Source organism: Carassius gibelio, chromosome B15, assembly GCF_023724105.1.
Source record: "Carassius gibelio isolate Cgi1373 ecotype wild population from Czech Republic chromosome B15, carGib1.2-hapl.c, whole genome shotgun sequence".
Taxonomy (NCBI): Eukaryota; Metazoa; Chordata; class Actinopteri; order Cypriniformes; family Cyprinidae; genus Carassius; species Carassius gibelio.
In genome coordinates, this window is record NC_068410.1 from 23720274 (window position 1) to 23738035 (window position 17762).

The 17762-nt window shown below is 35.8% G+C and overlaps 1 protein-coding gene across 2 annotated transcripts; it reads right to left on the reverse strand.

Moving 5' to 3' along the window:
* Window positions 1-8100: 8100 nt before the first annotated feature.
* LOC127973109 (P2Y purinoceptor 14) lies at window positions 8101-17377 on the reverse strand. 2 transcript variants are annotated; one of them, XM_052577171.1, is made up of 4 exons: window positions 17253-17325; window positions 12455-12876; window positions 11382-11788; window positions 8101-8970 (listed from the first exon to the last, which is right to left on the reverse strand). In XM_052577171.1, exons 3-4 carry the CDS (start codon window positions 11786-11788, stop codon window positions 8388-8390), a joined length of 990 nt encoding a protein of 329 aa, XP_052433131.1. In that variant the 5' UTR covers window positions 12455-12876; window positions 17253-17325; the 3' UTR covers window positions 8101-8387. The 2 variants fall into 2 exon arrangements, with proteins under 2 accessions (XP_052433131.1, XP_052433133.1); XM_052577173.1 differs by lacking the exon at window positions 12455-12876 and having other exon boundaries at window positions 17253-17377.
* Window positions 17378-17762: the final 385 nt, after the last annotated feature.

The window sequence follows — 17762 nt, forward strand, 5'->3', positions numbered from 1 at the left end:
TGCGGTAAAATCAACTGCAAATCAAAGACATTAAATCTCTGAAGATCTCAGAAGAGGAGGATCAAACATCTCCACAAACAAGAAATCATTAGATTGACTTTATTTCTGTCAGAGATCTAGAGAAGCTCTTATTGAGAATTAACAGAGGTTTAAATGTTGATATTTGATTCATTTTAAGTCACCATTGTGATGATCAGTGTTTGGTTTAGTTGTGATCTTGGTCCTCATACTTGTGTTAGCTTGTCTCTGACTGTTGTAATTGTGTGTTGTAAAGCACTCCTATTATGGCAGAGAGCGTTGAGCTAAAGTGCTAACATCTTACTGTTAATGTTGACAAAGTTAAAGCAAAATAATATATTAGTGTTTTGTTGCATCTATATTTATTTTCTTGGAAAGATATCTTGTAGAAAAAAATAGTGTATATATTTTTCACAAAATGCAAGATTTTGGATATGCATTGCATCAGTGTTGATAATCAAAACAAAAAAGTCTGAAAAATAAGGATAAGTTTGTGCTATGAAGCGGTTTTGATTTTCACCGTTGTTGTGATGCATATCCGGAATCTTGATGTCTGTGCTTGAGTACATGATTATTTTACTCAAAATAATTAAATTGCATGCATTTTGTCTATCTTCAAGATAAGTAAGTGTTTTGTTCTTGGATTCTGTACTGTAGATTTAAAAGGCTTGGGTGTTATAGATGAAAATATGTATAAACAAAGCTAACTTCATAACCTCAGGTACTTCATATGTGATGACTTTTTCATCATCAACAAAGAACTGATACCACCTGAGCTCTCTTAATTTTGTTTCTCTTTACTGCAGTCAGACACACGCTAACCGAAGAAGTAGCTGGACGAATATCCCAACTAAACCAAACACTGTCCACCACAATGGTGACTTCAAATGAATCAAATATCAACATTTAAACCTCTGTTAATTCTCAATAAGAGCTTCTCTAGATGTTTAACAGAAATAAAGTCAATCTAATGATTTCTTGTTTGTGGAGATGTTTGATCCTCCTCTGCTGAGATCTTCAGAGATGTAATGTCTTTGATTTGCAGTTGATTTTATCACATGCTCAATCGTCAGTTATTTCATTATTTCATAAAGATTATTTTATTTTCTTGATTTTAGGACAAACATAGTGTCTGGAAATTACATTGAAATAACATGAGTCTAAATCCTGAGAGTGTTGATTTGGTCCAGAAACAGTATAAGTTATACCTAAATGAACCTTAAATGATGTTGAAAATATTTCTATTGACTACTTTTGAACTGGTTTTTAATCTTGTAAGGAGGTTTTCTGAACGTCTAAATCAGACGTACAGAAGACGTCAAAAAAATACGTCATAAAAACTTTCATTCTGGCTCCTCAGTGGACATATTTCAACGTCAGCAAAAACATAAAAAGACATCCATTGGACGTAACTTTGCCCAGTGGGTACAATGTCAGGTACAAGAGTCATCTAACCAGTGGTGGGATTGCTGGGATTCTGTGTATTTGTAACGTGTAGCCAGAGGTGGGTAGACAAGGGGCCCGTTCTTTGTACGCCGCTAATTACATCCGAGATGAAACGTCACATCCAAGATGATATCATAAAGCCGTTTTAGCTTAAATTGTTACACTTCGCAATTGCATTTTTACAAGTAAAAATCATGATTGTAGAGCTCTCTAATTAAATTCTTACTAGTAAGAGTTATGATTGTAGAGCTCTCTAATTCAATTGTTACTAGTAAAAATGCAATTTCAGAGCTCTCTAATTTATTTGTTGCTAGTAAAAGATGTATAATTGCAAACGTCTTTAATTGAATTAGAGCACTCTGCAATTGGAATTGTTAATAGTAATAACTGGATTAGAGAGCTCTCTAATTTCAATTCTTACTAGTAAAAAAATAATAAGAGCCCACATAGCAACATTGTGATGACCCAGATCCGGCCCACATCTGGCACCCGTGGAAAGATGATCTGGCCCACATGCAGCATGGACTGATGGCACTTGGGCGGACCGCTCCTGTTTGCCAGATTTGAGCCAAAAGCAGTCCATAGCAATGGCACATGTCAACCAGAGTAAAGAAATTAACCAGAACTGGACCTTATCTGAGCCACAAAATCTGTGTATATATTAAATATGAAGTCATTTCAGCCTTAATAAGCCTGTTAACAAGCCGAATAACTGAAGGAAAGAAGAGAACAAAAAAAGAGATATGCAGAAGCACAAGAACTACAACTGACTTCAGACATAGCCTTAGATTAAATCAATTGAAGATAAAAGAAGACATTAAATCTCTGGAGATCTCACCAGAGGAGGATTAAACAACTCTACAAACAGCTTTACCAACTTCACTACTACCCAGACTGACTTTATTTCTGTTAGACATCTACAAAAGTTTTTATTGAGAATTAACAGAGGTTTAACTGTAATATGTGTCACCATAACAGTGATTAGTGTTTTCGTTAGTTGTGCTCTTAACTCCTATTCTATCTTTTGTCTTCTTTGGCTGCTGTGACGGTGTGTTTGTTAAACACATTTGCGGCATCAAAGAAAGCTAAAGTGAATTTAGGTCAGTTGATGGCAGTAATCTGTTGATGGTTTTATAATCATCATGAAACAGGCTGATTTGCCATTTAGTTTTTTATCTAACATTTGTTTCATTAATATATTCACGTCTCAAACCATGTGTTTCTGCTGCATGATGACCCGCAATATTACAACAAACAGTTAGAAGATTTTAACGAGCATGAAAAAGGCAATCTATGATGACACACACAGACATCAACAGTCAGCACATGAATCTCAACAATGGTGACAAACAAATGTACCTTGCTGAAATGCATGCTGGGTACTAGCATAGTACAAAACTTCCAGCATGCATTGCAACATGAATAAATTATGCAGCTGCATTGTCCTATTATTTTGTTTAATTCTTAATATTTTATTATATTTTTTGCTTTTGTTTTTGTTGTGACTTAGTAGCTTTTCGGTGAAGTTCTGAATTGATCAGTTCATCTAAATATTTTTGATTGTCACCATTATCGAGATTCATGTGCTGATTGTTTATATCTGTGTGTGGCAGCATAGCTTAAGTTTTTTTTTTTATAGCTCATATTTGTTAAAAGATTTGAACTGATTGTTATAATACTGCTGGATCTCATGTGGCAGAAACAGGGTTTGTAATATGAATATATCATTGGAACAATGTAATTGTTAGATTCAAAAAAAAAAAAAAAAAAAAAAAAAAAAAAAATCAGTGAACCAGTTTACTTCGTGATGATTATAAAACCATCAACAGAAAACAGCCGTCACTTGATATCGTGTCACTCTAGCTTTCTTTGAAGCTGCATATGTGTTTAACTAACACACCGTCACAGCCGCCCAAAAAAAAAGACAAAATATATAATAAGAGTTAAGATCCCAACTAATGAAAACACTAATCACTGTTATGGTGAAACACATTAGAGTTAAACCTCTGTTAATAAAAACTTTTTGTAGATGTGTAACAGAAATAAATTAAGTCTGGTTAGTAATAAGTGAAGCTGGTAAAGCTGTTTGTAGAGTTGTTTAATCCTCCTCTGCTGAGATCTTGAGCGATTTAATGTCTTCTTTTATCTTCAATTGATTTCATCTAAGGTTGTGGCTGAAGTCAGTTGTAGTTCTTGTGTTTCTGCTCATCTCTTTTTCTGTTCACTTCTTTCCTTCAGTGATTCTGCTTGTTAATAGGCTTATTAAGGCTGAAATTACTTCATATTTAATTTACACAGATTTTGTGGCTCAGATAAGGTCCACTTCTGGTTAATTTATTTACTCTTGGCTGACATGTGGCATTGCTATGGCCTGCTTGTGGCTCAAATCTGGCAAACAGAAGCGGTCCGCCCAAGTGCCATCAGTCCATGCTGCATGTGGGCCAGATCATCTTTCCACGGGTACCAGATGTGGGCCAGATCTGGGCCGAAACAATGTTGCTATGTGGGAACACGTGAACCTTCCTAAAGAGCCCCCTCGGATCCTGCCATTAAGGATGTACAGGCCTAAAGCTCGGCAGAGGTGCACTAAATCTGAACCAGTTTTGTTTACAGTTTGGTCAAGATTATTTCTTGCTGGAAGATTTCTTGTGAGACCCAGGGAGCTCTGGCCAAAGATATATTGATTATCCTTTGGATCTATGTAATCAGGTTTAGATCCAGTTCTTGCATTAAAGTCTCCACACAGCAGCACATTTCCCTGGGCCTGGAAACGGCTGATCTCTGTGTGGATGTTGTTCAGGTATTCTTCATCATGGTAAGGGGATTCTGCTGGGGGAATATGGCACAGAGGTATGTGTCAGTGGTTGAAATGCCAATTTGCTTGTTTAGTTTTGACCAGCAGTGAAATTTTCAGAGTGTGAAGACAGAAATGTGTTTGGCCAGATCCTCCCTGTACCACACCAGAACTCCTCCTGAGTCTCGTCCACGATGTACTGTGCTTAATTTAACTGAGGGGACAATTACTTCATAGTAGCCTGAGGGACAGTAGGTAAGAGCATCATTTCTACACCAGGGCCCGGTTTTTCAAAAATAATCCAGTAGGATTTTGGATAATGGATTGGATCAAATCTTGAAAATGTGTTTTTCAAAAGAAAAAACGGATTACATAATCGGATTAGATCATGTAATCCAATCTCGGTTTTGATCCGGATCAAACATTTAGTTTTTTTTTTTTTTTTTTACTTTTTTGTAGGATTTGGATCACTTTGATCCAAAAAATCTGGATTAAACTGATCCCATCAGAAGGGTGGATTCAGCATGGATTTCATGGCAGAAATGTAATGAAAACTTAACAAATTTATCAAATAATACTATATTTGGATCATTCAGTATCTTACAAGATATCCTATTTATTCATAAGGTTTTAATTTTATTTGTTCATCCGTCAGGCTACAGTGATTAGGTAAGCTTTAACGTATTCAGCCTTTCAGTATAGGTAGTATAAGTAGAAAGAGTTTGGCCTCATAAAATAATGCCCCAAATAGCTGTCAAAATAATAATAAATATAAATTTCATTCTGTCACTAATTGATATATATATATATATATATATATATATATATATATTCATCATAATCGAAAATATTTTTTTCCAATTCCAATTTTTTGATCCAATCCGATGTTGCTTTAAAAAACTGGCTCCAAAACTAAGCTGGATTATGTGATCACGGATCGCAAAAAAAGGATTACTAAATCCGGATCAATTTTATCCGGATTAAACCTTTTGAAAAACCGGGCCCAGGTCTCGGTGAGAATGATAATATCAGCATCTTTGATATTTTTAAGGAATTCAGGGTCTGTGCTTTTAGAACCAAAAGTTGAAGAAAAAAGACTGTGAATATTCCAACAACTTATATTAAATGAACGCATTAGTATTATAAAAGATAAACCTATTTTGTAAGTCAGAAAGAATATAACCTCTCTCTCTCTTTCTCTCTCTCTCTCTCTCTCTCTCTCTCTCCCCGTGCAGCTCATCAAAACCTAAAAATGGTGGTGCCCATGACAAAACATCAAAATAAAAGTCTCCACATAATAGAAAATGTAGATCCCCTACATTTATTTGACCATCTAACTTTAACACCCACTATTCTAATTATATTCTTTAAAAAAAATCTAACTACCATTCTAATCTTTTATTTTATTTTATTTTCTTTCCATTTATTATGTAATTGTGTGTGTGAGTGCATATATGTAATGTACGACTCGTACATTACACGTCAAGCCCTGATGTTATGTGTCATTACGGGATCTTCACAGGTTGTGTGTGAAAACACGCACCGGGAACAATTGCCAGAACACTTTACCCGTGTATTTGCTGGAATGGCAGTGTGAAAGGGGCTTAACACATTCTGCACTCAAAGGTCAGAACTTGAGTAAAAGCAAACAAGGACTTTTGTTTTACGACATCTTCCAACATAACTCGCCACTCTGGCGCCGTGATGTCGGCAATACCCTGACGGGGTGACAATTAATACACCTTTGAGACTGTCCAGAGATACTCGCGTGAGCCTCAAAGGAAAGACAAACACCCACCTTTTTCACTCACGGCACGACAAAACATTCCACAACACAGACACACAAACAAACGCACAAACACATGAGCATTTCTGTCTCGCACATGGACTTTTTTGATAAAACTACCTATAAATGTATTTAAATGTATGTCTTTATGTGCTCAAATGTATTCATGTGGCATAGTGGAATAGATATAATGTTACTGTGTGTTTAATAACATTTTATATGCATGTAGTTAGGAACAACTCTGTATCTCTTTATCCCTGACTCGCAAAATTATAGTTTTTTGTGTCTGTATAATCGTAAAAACCCCACTGTAACGAATCTTGATGGCAAATTACAAAAAGATGCATTGTTTTAGAAGAACAATCTTTCTGAAGAATTTTTTTTTTTATTTTGTCATCGCCATAAATTAGACCAGTGGGCGGAAATCGGCAAACAAAGAAGATTTTTTCCGCCTCAGTTTCTGACACTTCATTGGTTCATACGGAAAGATAGGTGTAAACCTACCTTTCCATAAAAACAAAGGAAAACCCTTGTTCTTGGCATTCCGCTAGAGAAAGAAAGGGGTTCTCAGCTTCGCGATCGGACTTCTCAAGAAGTTTCTCCGTTTGTTCTTCTTTACTTTTCGTTTCATTTTAGTTTTTCTTTATTGTCGTCTGATATTTGACTTTGTTCAATTGTCTAAACGAGCCAAACGAACTTAAGTCTAATCATCTTTTGGCAAAGTTTACATTCGCATTAACCATCGAGCTCGTGCATGATCTGCTCTGGAAAGAGAGACACTGAAGCTGCACCAACGGACAATTTGAACTCAGCTACACACAACAGCCAGATCAAAGCAAGTACTTTCTTATATCCCAACTTAAAATTGCTGTTTAAGGTTGTCTAGGCTATTCCATTTTTGTAAAATTATTCAATGACTTGGGGTCTCTTGCAAAGTTAACTGTTTGAAAATTGTTACTCTGAGATCTGCCTTCACTCTTTCTCTCTCTCTCTTTACTCTCCCTCTCTATCTCATTTCTATTCTTGTTCGTTTATCTTGTTTAAATTGTACTGTTTGTTTTGCTATATACTCATTGCTTTTATTAAATACAATTATTTGCTTGAATTGAACCGTTTTATTGCTCATCGAGATCGAAGTCCCTGAATCGTGTGATCTAAGCTACAAGCTTTGATTTCTAGGAATTGATTTCAGTAATCTAAGTAGTACAGACACAGAAAATATTGCTTTTTTCCTGATCAAAAGATTAATATTTCTTGGAGTTTGTAAGAAGGGTATTTTTATTGATTTTTGATAAGGAAGTCTAGCTTTCAGATCGCGGGACGAACACATTGTCTAGATAACTTTAATTAATTCTAGTAAAGGTTACCTTTAAACAATTAAATATTCCCTCTTTGGGTAATTTAATATTTGTAAGCAATAAGCATATCATATTCATAGACTCATGAATATTCACTTCATTTGAGTTAATTATTCCCCCTGAAAGTGATTGTTGCTACTTGCATGTTTTTGATTGCTTCCACTGTCCTCATTTTGAATGTTTTCAGAGTGGATATGAATATTTTGTTTACTGCCACCATTGTTGAGGTTTATACATTGAATCTTGATATGTGTCTGTCTTTTCGGATGATTTATATAGTTGTTCTAAGTGATACAGCGGAACAAAACTTTGTGAAGTTGTATTCAAGAGCTACTGTAAGTTAAATCAATGTATTCTAAATGTTGTTCTCTGATATCAATACGCTTAAAAAAACTGTGCTTAGACCAAATGTGCAGGGCCAGTGCTAAGAGACCACACTTTGCCAGTGAGCAAGTTCTCAGGGGCCCTGCGCTGGCATCTCTAAATGTTCCTGTAATGGCCCAGTGCAGGCTTATATGCAGGGCTGCCTCCTTGAGGAAAAAAAACAAACAAACCTGTAGTTCCCTCCAAACCTCTATTGCTTCTGATTGGAGCGATGTTGATGAACAAAATGTCCATTATTGAACGAATGAACGAATTATACCTTGGTCTGGTCATCTGCCACGCATGGTCGAGAGATGACATAATTAAGAAGAAAATCAGGTTCAAAAGTCTTTAATAATCCAATAAAGGTGAATCCGAAGAATGCAGTTCAACAAAACACAACCTTAACATATAGAAACCGATGTCTACATTGATTTGACTGGACCAAAGTGATGTGAAAACACAGCAACTTAAATACTAAGATAAATAAGGGTAACTAATGACATTCAGCTCAGAAGAATAAAGAAATCAACTATGGTGGCAAATTACTGACTCAGGCAAGCAAGACTTCAACAGTGAGAGAAAATACAAAACCAAACATAACTGTGACATTACACGTGTTTCATGTTTTATCTTCACTGGATCTTTGCAAATCTTTCTTTCTTAGCTGCTCTCTGAAGGCCTTGCAGAACATAAAATATATTAGAGGATCAAAACAGACATTTAGAACTGAAAGCAGGATAGTCAGCTCTTTCAGGGTGTTAAATGTACAGTTGCTGCTGAACACGTAAGGCAGTCTCACCAGGTGATAAGGCACAAAACATACACAGAAAACTACCACTAGAACTAATATGTTGCGCTTAGACTTGTTAAACTTATGGTGGCTGGATACAGTCTGTGTGGACAACTGGGCTTGTTGAATCTTTTGCAGAGTCTTCCAATAAAGAAAAACCAGAGACACTAGCACAAATGCGAAGACTGCAAATGACATGCAGTGGATGATTTTGTAGACAACACTGAGCTTGTGACTGTGCAGGGACTCACAGTTAACATTTTGATCATGATCCGAGGAGGTCTGAAGAAAGAGGATCAAGTAGACGGAAGACATGGCTAACAAGGAAATCCAAGTTCCTATGGAAATTTGGCGAGCGGTACGAAGCGTCTGCAGAGCATGAGTCTCCAATGGCTGGACAATCTTCAGGTACCTGAGATGATAGAAGGTATTCAGAATGCTGACAAAATCAATTTAAATGGAACCATGAAATCAATTTTCAGTGTACATAAAGATATTTGAACTCCGGTTTGGAAAAAAATTTTGGGTGGTTGCGGTTGGCAGTTCTGTACTGTACCCAACACCTACTTCATCAGAGATTAGACTGCATAAAGATCAATAATTGATGATTCTCATCACTGATATAACATATAAAAACCTACACCTAGGTACAGGTTAGCACCTGATGATATTCCTTCTGGGCTATTGAGTTACAACAAATGTGTTTTAGAAACACATGGTTATAACAGCCAGAGAAAAGAGACAGAAATCAAGGGTCAAGAGCCCAACTAATACAAACAGTGATCTCTAACATGGTTACTTCAAATGAAACAATAAATCAACCTCTAAACCTTAGTTCATTCTCAATCAGATCTTCTGTAGACGTCTGACAGAAATAAAGTCAGTCTGGTTATTAATAAGTGGAGCTGGTGATGCTGTTTGTGGGGTTGTTTAATCAGATCTTGAGAGATTTCATGTATTTTATTTCAGTTGATTTCATCTAAGACTGTGTCTGAAGTCAGTTGTAGTAGTTCTTGTGTTTCTCTTTTCTTCAGTGATTCTGTTTGTTAACAGCAGCTGTTCATCACTAATGAACAATTATCACTCAGTTAATCACTTAATTACTTAATTGCAATGCATAGCTTCTTTTCTGAACTCAACTGAATTAAGTAAATAGTACTTATAACTGTTAGTTTTAAAACTTAAATGGTTTAAGGCAATCAGTTTCCTCAAACGGTTTGAGTAAACCTAATTTGTCAGGTTTTTAAGGATATCTGTTTACTCAAACGGTTTGAGTTAAGTTACTTGTCGGGTTTTACAGTGCTAAATGTAAAGTGGCCAATGTTTTTGTGATTTTTAATTTGTTTTGAGATTCATTCATCACCACTAATTTTTCCTTCACCATATTAAAAAAATTTTTTCCACTTAGACGAGTAATAGCACACCAATCCTCAGTCTTCACAATTTGAAAAGCAATTTTTTTTTTATCTAATAATCCATTTCAAAATAATAACTGTAAATGTACACAGCAAAAAAATCTGAGTGAAATTAACTTTGCTGGGAGTACATGTGAGACCACAACCAAGAGTGTGAAAGTGTTAAAATAGGAGTGTTAAATTAACACTGAAGCAGAGTTAAAGTTAATTAGATAATTAAGTGATTAATTGAGTGATGATTGACCATTATTGATGAGACCTGATGTTAACGTGCAGAATCACAAAGACGGAAATCACTATTTTAATGGTGTCACCATTATAGTGGTCAGTGTTTGCTTTAGTCTGGCTCTTGACCCCTAAAATGCTAAAGTCAGATTTTAATTGTCAGTTATAACTAAGTTATAAAGCTGATGGACAAGCAAAGACTATTGTTATTCCTGAATTTCTGAGTTAAAGTTACATCGTTGATTATTGCAGCCCTGTGATTCTTCAACAACGTATTTCCAGCATTTTAAATACAATCTGAGGAATTTTTTAAAAGTTGTTTGCTCAAAAATCTTTCAAAAGAGTCATTTAGTTAGACATGCAAACATCAAAAATCAACCTGTGAATCTCAACAATGGTGAAAATCCAAAAAGCATGTTGCAGTGCATTCTGGGTGCCACCTATCAAAATTCATCCATGACTCCCATGATGCATTGCGGCATGAATAAATTATTAGCAGAATTGTTTCAGTAATTTCCTTTATTCTTACTATTCTATTTTTGTTTTTATGTTACTTTTAGTAGTTTGTTTTCTAATGTTTAGAGTTGTTCTGTTTTTCTGAATATGCTGTTTGTCACAGTTGTTGAGATTCCTACACTAGTCTTTGATGTATGTCTGTGCCTAAAACAAGCTTCTTTTTTTTTATTATCAGAACAACTTTCAAGAAATCATTTTAATTAGCGGGTACTGTACAATCACAGGGTTGTTATAATCAATGAAGTCAATCAAATCTGTTTAGGCTTTAGGTGAGTTTGGTGATTCAGATCAAATGGCCATGTTTAGATTATTTTTTCTGGTCTGTTTGCTACAATTCAGTTGTAACAGCCAAACCAAATCTCACTTTAAAATTGTAAGGCTCAAGAGCCCAACTAAACCAAACACTGGCCACTATAATGGTGACATAAAAATAGTTATTTTCATCTTTGTTGATTCTGCATGTTAACATCAGGTCTCGTCAATAATGGTCAATCATCACTCAATAAATCACTTAATTATCTCATTAACTTTAACTCTGCTTCAGTGTTGATTTAACACTCCTATTTTAACACTTTCACACTCTTGAGTGTGGTCTCACATGTACTCCAAGCAGAGTTAATTTCACTCAGGATTTTTTGCTGTGTAGGTGTAGGATTGAGTAGCATACCTGTTCACAGCAATAAAGTCCATGAAGAGAATGCTTGCATACATGTTTATATAGAATGCTGATGCTCCAAAGCTGCAGTAAATGTTGCGTATTGTTCTGGAATAGGTAGCATTGTGAACAATGCGCAAAGGTAAACAAAGACAAAGGAAGAAGTCAGCTGCAACCAGGTTCCTCATGTAGACCATGACGCTGGACTGAACACGCTGATTGGAACAGAAATAAACCCGCATTGTGATGCAGTTAAGCACCAGACTGACGAGAAAGACTAGTGAGTATGCATACATGAAAGCAGGGTGGGCTGAGACCTCTGTAGGTTCACAGGGACCTTGAGTTGTGTTGGTAATGTTTGGTGTAATTGTATCTCTTGGGAAAGTGGTGAAGATGGTTGCAGACACTGTAGACTCCATCTAGATAACCAAGAGAAACATATATTATTTATCCAGACATACAAGTGCTTCTCAATAAATTAGAACGTAGTGAAAATTTAAATTTATTTCAGTAATTCAACTCAAATTGTGAAACTGGGGTATTAAATAAAATTAATGCACACATACTGAAGTACTTTAAGTATTTGGTTCTTTTATTTGTGATGATTTGGCTCACATTTTACAAAAACCCACTAATTCCTAATCTCAACAAATTAGAATATGGTGACATGCCAATCAGCTAATAAATAATAATAATAAAAAAACACATGCAAAGGTTTCCTGTGGTTCACTAGGCTATACAATCATGGGGAAGACTGCTGATCTGACAGACAGTCTTTAAGACCCTTCATAAGGAGCCACAAACCTTCATTGCCAAAGAAGCTGACTGTTCACAGAGTGCTGTCTCCAAACATGTTAACAGAAAGTTGAGTGGAACGAAAAAGTGGAAAAAATACACAACCAACGTGAGAACTGCAGCCTCATGAAGGTCGTCAAGCAAAATCGATTCAAGAATTTGAGTGAATTTCATAAGGAATGGACTGAGGCTGGAGTCAAGGCATCAAGTGCCATCACACACAGACGATTCAAGGAATTTGGATACAGTTGTCTTATTCCACTTGTTAAGCCACTTCTGAGGTGTCTTACCTGGGCTAAGGAGAAGAAGAACTGGACTGTTGCCCAGTGGTCCAAAGTCCTCTTTTCAGATGAGAGCAAGTTTTGTATTTCATTTGGAAACCAAGGTCCCAGATTCTGGATGAAGGGTGGAGAAGCTCATAGCCAGAGTTGCTTGAAGTCCAGCGTTAAGTTTCCACAGTCTGTGATGATTTGGGGTGCAATGACATATGCTGGTGTTGGTCCATTGTGTTTTTTTGGAAACCAAAGTTTCTGCACCCATTTACCAAGAAATTTTGGAGCACTCCATGCTTTCTTCTGCTGACCAGCTTTTTGTAGCTGCTGATTTAATTTTCCAGAAGGATCTGGCACCTTCCCACATTGCCAAAAGCACCAAAAGTTGGTTAAATGACCATGGTGTTGGTTTGGTTGACTGGCAAGCAATCTCACCAGACCTGAAACCCAGAGAGAATCTATGGGGTATTGTCAAGAGGAAAATGAGAAACAAGAGACCAAACAATGCTTCCATATCACCTCTGCAGTGCCACAAATTTATCACCTCCATGCCACGCCGAATTGAAGCAGTAATTAAAGCAAAAGGAGCCCCTACCAAGTATTGAGTACATTTACAGTAAATGAACATACTTTCCATAAGGGCAACAATTATTATTTTTTTCTTTATTATTGGTCTTATGAATTATTCTAATTTGTTAAGATTGTGATTTCGTGGATTCTTGTTAAATGTGAGCCTAAATTATCACAGTTAAAAGAACCAAAGATTTAAACTACTTCCGTCTGTGCATTGAATTTATTTAATACACAAGTTTCACAATTTGAGTTGAAAAAAAAAATATATATATATATATATATATATATATATATATTTTAGGGCTGTATGATTAATCGCTTGCGATCGTCATGCATGTCTTGTCAGCCGGTTCTGTGATTGGTAGTAAATGTCCATCACCTGGTTTCAAATGAAGCGGCACTTCCCAGCTAGAGTTTGTTTTTTGTTCTTTGTTTTTTTCTAAAATGTTCTCAGAACATTCTCATGGATTGTTCTAACAGTGTTTTTAGCGGGTAGTTTTATTTTTGTTCCCAGAACATTCTGTCAAAAGATCAAAAATCTTTTGATAGGATAACATTCTCTAAAAACATTCAAAGTTTTTTTATTAATAACATTATTAGAACATTATCCCCTAACATTCTAATTAAGATTTAAGCAGATGTTTAGATGTGGATGTTGATGTCTGTTTAAAAGTAATAGTTTGGTCTAATGTCACCATGATGGTGGTAAGTGTTGGTTATAGTTGTGCAATTTGATACTTGACTTGTTAGTGTCAATCTTTAACTGCTGTCGTCTTTATTGTGGACAAAACAGCAAGAGAATGTGTGGTTCGATCGTGCTGGTTGCTTACTGGTCATTAATATATTACCATATATGTGGTCTGGATACCTGTTTTCACCCAAGCTAATGTGTGGTGTTAGTTAAGTATAATTTGTTAAAGTGACTCAATGTGTCAACGGCCTGACACCCAGCTAAATTTTAATTTTAATTTGACACCCAAAATGCATTGTGGCATGAAGCATGTCACCATTGTTGAGATTCATACACTAATTCTTGAGTTCTCTGTGTGTCTAAGCACAGATAAATCACATATGAATGCGATATTGCGTAGCTTGTCAGAGATCTACGGCTCTGTATATTAAGTGCGGCTCCAATTTAAAAGCAGCTGATGGACATTTACGACTAATCACAGAACCATCTTTACTAACAAGACATGCATGACAATTGCATTCGATTAATTGTGCAGCCCTATATATATATATATATATATATATATATATATATATATATATATATATATATACACACAATTAACACTGTTCGGGGCATACAGTGTATATGGTCCCACTCTAAAAGTAACACTGCCAAAGTAACACTGAAGCAGTGTTAAAGTTATTGAGATAATTATGTAATTAATTGAGTCAGTGGTCTCAAACTCAATTCCTGGATGGCCACAGCTCTGCAGAGTTTAGCTCCAACCAGCTCCAAATCACACCTGCTTGGAAGTTTCAAGTAATTCTAAAGACCTTGATTAGCTGGATCAGGTGTGTTAAATAAGGGTTGGAGCAAAACTGTGCAGAGCTGTGGCCCCCCAGGAATTTAGTTTGAGGCCAATGAATTAAGTGCTGATTGAGCATTACTGATGAACACCTGCTGTTAACAAGCTGAATCACTGAAGAAAACAGAAACACAAGAACTACAACTGAGGGGGCTTTCCCACTGGCAGTTTAGTGTGGAACAGGGCACGGTTCACATGAAAAATTGCTAATGTGAATGTTGTCATCGGACCCTGGTGTGCACTGAGTTCGGTTGCTCCCAACCTGTGGGGCGATTGGCGTGAATGTGCAAGCAACATGGACTCGGTTGCGCACTTGTTCAGGAAGTAAAGTATCCTGCGCATGCGTATCACTGTCGATATCATTGTTTCCTCAACACACGAGAGAGCCGAGGTTGATTTCACACACTCCTAAAAGTCAAAAATTAATTAATAAAAATTTTATAATTAATATTAATTATTATGATGTGCATAATAGCACCAAATTAACAACAAAATAATAACTATGCTCCGCGTTGTGTTTTCCATGCGTTTTCTGTGTGTGTTTGCAATGACGTAAGGTTACTGCAAACGCACTTGGGTTCGATACAACTATTGAGTGTGAAAGCAGACCAACACTGCGGGCGGTGCCGGGAACAATTGAGCTCGGACCGCAGCAAACAAGCCCAGTGTAAAAGCCCTCTGACTTTAGCCCAGTGGTGTTAAGTCCAGGGGTCAGAAAGTAAAAGTCCTGCCATACATTTATTCCACCCATGAACTCAGCAGCTGATTTCACCAGAGAAGAACCAACCCTGATAGCAAAAATAATCTGGGCCACATCTGGCCCAGGCCCACCGGAAGTTCTGGTCCAGATCCATGCAACGTGCATAAGTCTTTTGGCACAACGGGCCAATACCGGCACAGATCACAGTTTTTCCAGATCTGGACCAGAACTGGCCCAGCTCTGGATCAGATGCGGATTCCTTTATGATGATTTGGCCTAAATTTAAGACAGCTTATTGTGTGTGTGTGTGTGTGTTGTACATATTGTTGTACATATATATCTTGTATGAGCCATATTCATTTGGTATTGTATGTAGTTTTTTCCTGTGCCACTAGTGGGCTGGATGTGTTTTGTGGCCTAGCTGATCTCAGGTCACCCAGGTATGTCATTTAACCCAGAGGAAACCCAGACACAGGTGTTGCTGATTTGGGAAGCAGACAGTTTTCGACTGTGCTTTTGTGTCTTGCCTTGATAGTGAAGAATATGGTTTGTTGTTTTGGTTATGTATTATGAGTCAAGATATTGCCGCTGTATGATATCTGGAGGAAAATAAATTTGCTAGATAATAGTAACATTACTGAATTCTCAGTTTGTATTATGTGAGGACGCAAGGGCACACGTCTAAACATAATCCGTTTTATTAGCAACCAGTACTAGACTTCGAATTCAAATACAAATAGTTTATTTGTATAGTGCTTTTCACTAATACATATTTCAGTACAGCTTTACAGAAAATGCATGTTTCTTTGTTACAAGTAAAAAAAGTCATGTCTATATACCACAGTATTTGTACAGTTGTACAGTAATTAGATTATCACTGTATTTAAGAAGAAAGTATTAATACCATTAAAGCAATCATTACAAGCATCTTACATAGTAGAAAGTTAAATATTTTACTGTCTTATGCCACTGATATTTCCTTTAAGTTGTTATACGAAGCTCTTCGACAAGCAAAAGTACTCATTTAGATGTATAGACATTTATTGTACTCTCTATTCAAATAATATTCATATTAAAACAATTGAATGACTACAAAAATACACAAAAAACAATGCAAAATATGTTCCACTGTACATGTTTTCTTTCCTTTCAATAATTTTTGCACAAAAAAAGCTTAAAGTTTATTTAAAACACTACCCCAAGTACTACAAGTCTCTACTTCTAGTGCTTCCTGTACCTTATATTCACTAAGCTTAAAGGGATAGTTCACCCAAAAAATGAAAATTCTGTCATTAATTACTCACCATCATGTCTTTCCAAACCCATAAGACCTTTATTCATCTTTGGAATACAAATTAAGATATTTTTGATGAATTCTGAGACCTCTACAGGTTTAGAATGACATGAGGGTGAGTAACATTTTTCTTTTCTTTTGTTTTGTTAATCTGTTAATGATTAACAAAAGTGAAAAATATGTGACATACATCTTTTGTGAACGCTCTTTATTTCGAAACTACTGGCTAATTTACATATATATGTGTTGTTGTTTATTTGATGCATTAGCATAGCTGTCCTTGTCAATTGCTTGCTGGTGGTGTTTCCTGAGTTGCTTCTTGCAGCTACCTTTCTCAGTTTGCGGGTAGTCAGTTCGTGTGGTCTTAGGTTGTATTCTACTTTGGAAACTCATGTACAAGTTTTGAGATCCACTGTTATTTACTGTAATTCTATACCATAAGGAACAGAGATAAAATGTTCATAACTGAATTCAAAAAGGTTTTGCTTTGTTTTACTGATTATTGGCATGTTTTATATACAACTTGAATTATAAAATCATAATTGTATACAGTAAGCAATTGAAAAGTCATTAATAAACTAATCTTATGATTCCAAAGAACCTTCTGCTTAAGACTTAACGGCATATTTCATTAAAGAAGATATAGCAATATTGAATATGCATCCCCTTTTAAAAAATGTTAAATAATAATTGTCTGTAAGTCTAACTTACTTGTAACAAAAATATCCACTGAACTTGTTGAGGTTTTTCTTTCAGTCACTTCAGATTCTTTCTTAAAGCTCATGCAAGGGAAAAAAAAGTAGAATGTAAAGAAATATAAGGAAATGCGAAAGCAGGTTGTTGGTGATGTAGGAGGGGGAGGTATTTTGTGGTAAAAGAAAAAAAGAAAAAAAGATGTGAAAAGAAGTTGTGGCTTATGAATAGCTGTTTAACAACATATAATGGTATAAATGTAATAGTAATAAACTTCGTTATACAGCACATTTATAGCAAGGGTCTCAAGATGCTTACACAGAAAACAAGGAAAATAATAATAATTAATAATAATAATAATAATAATAATAAATACAAAAATTAAATATTTTGGGAAAAAAAGTCTAAAGACTAGCTTTAAATATACTATTAATATATATTTCTGTAACGTCAGCTGGTAGCACATTCCACAGTTTGAGGCAAGAAGTGCAAAGACCAGCTATCAAAGTTATGATCCCATTTTTCCCA

Bases quoted from the DNA above. Each gene is read 5' to 3' on its own strand.
- LOC127973109 (XM_052577173.1), bottom strand. From the start codon at position 11,788: ATGGAGTCTACAGTGTCTGCAACCATCTTCACCACTTTCCCAAGAGAT. The intron at 8,971-11,381 runs GTATGCTACTCA...CTATCATCTCAG, and splicing joins GACTTTATTGCTGTGAACAG to GTACCTGAAGATTGTCCAGC.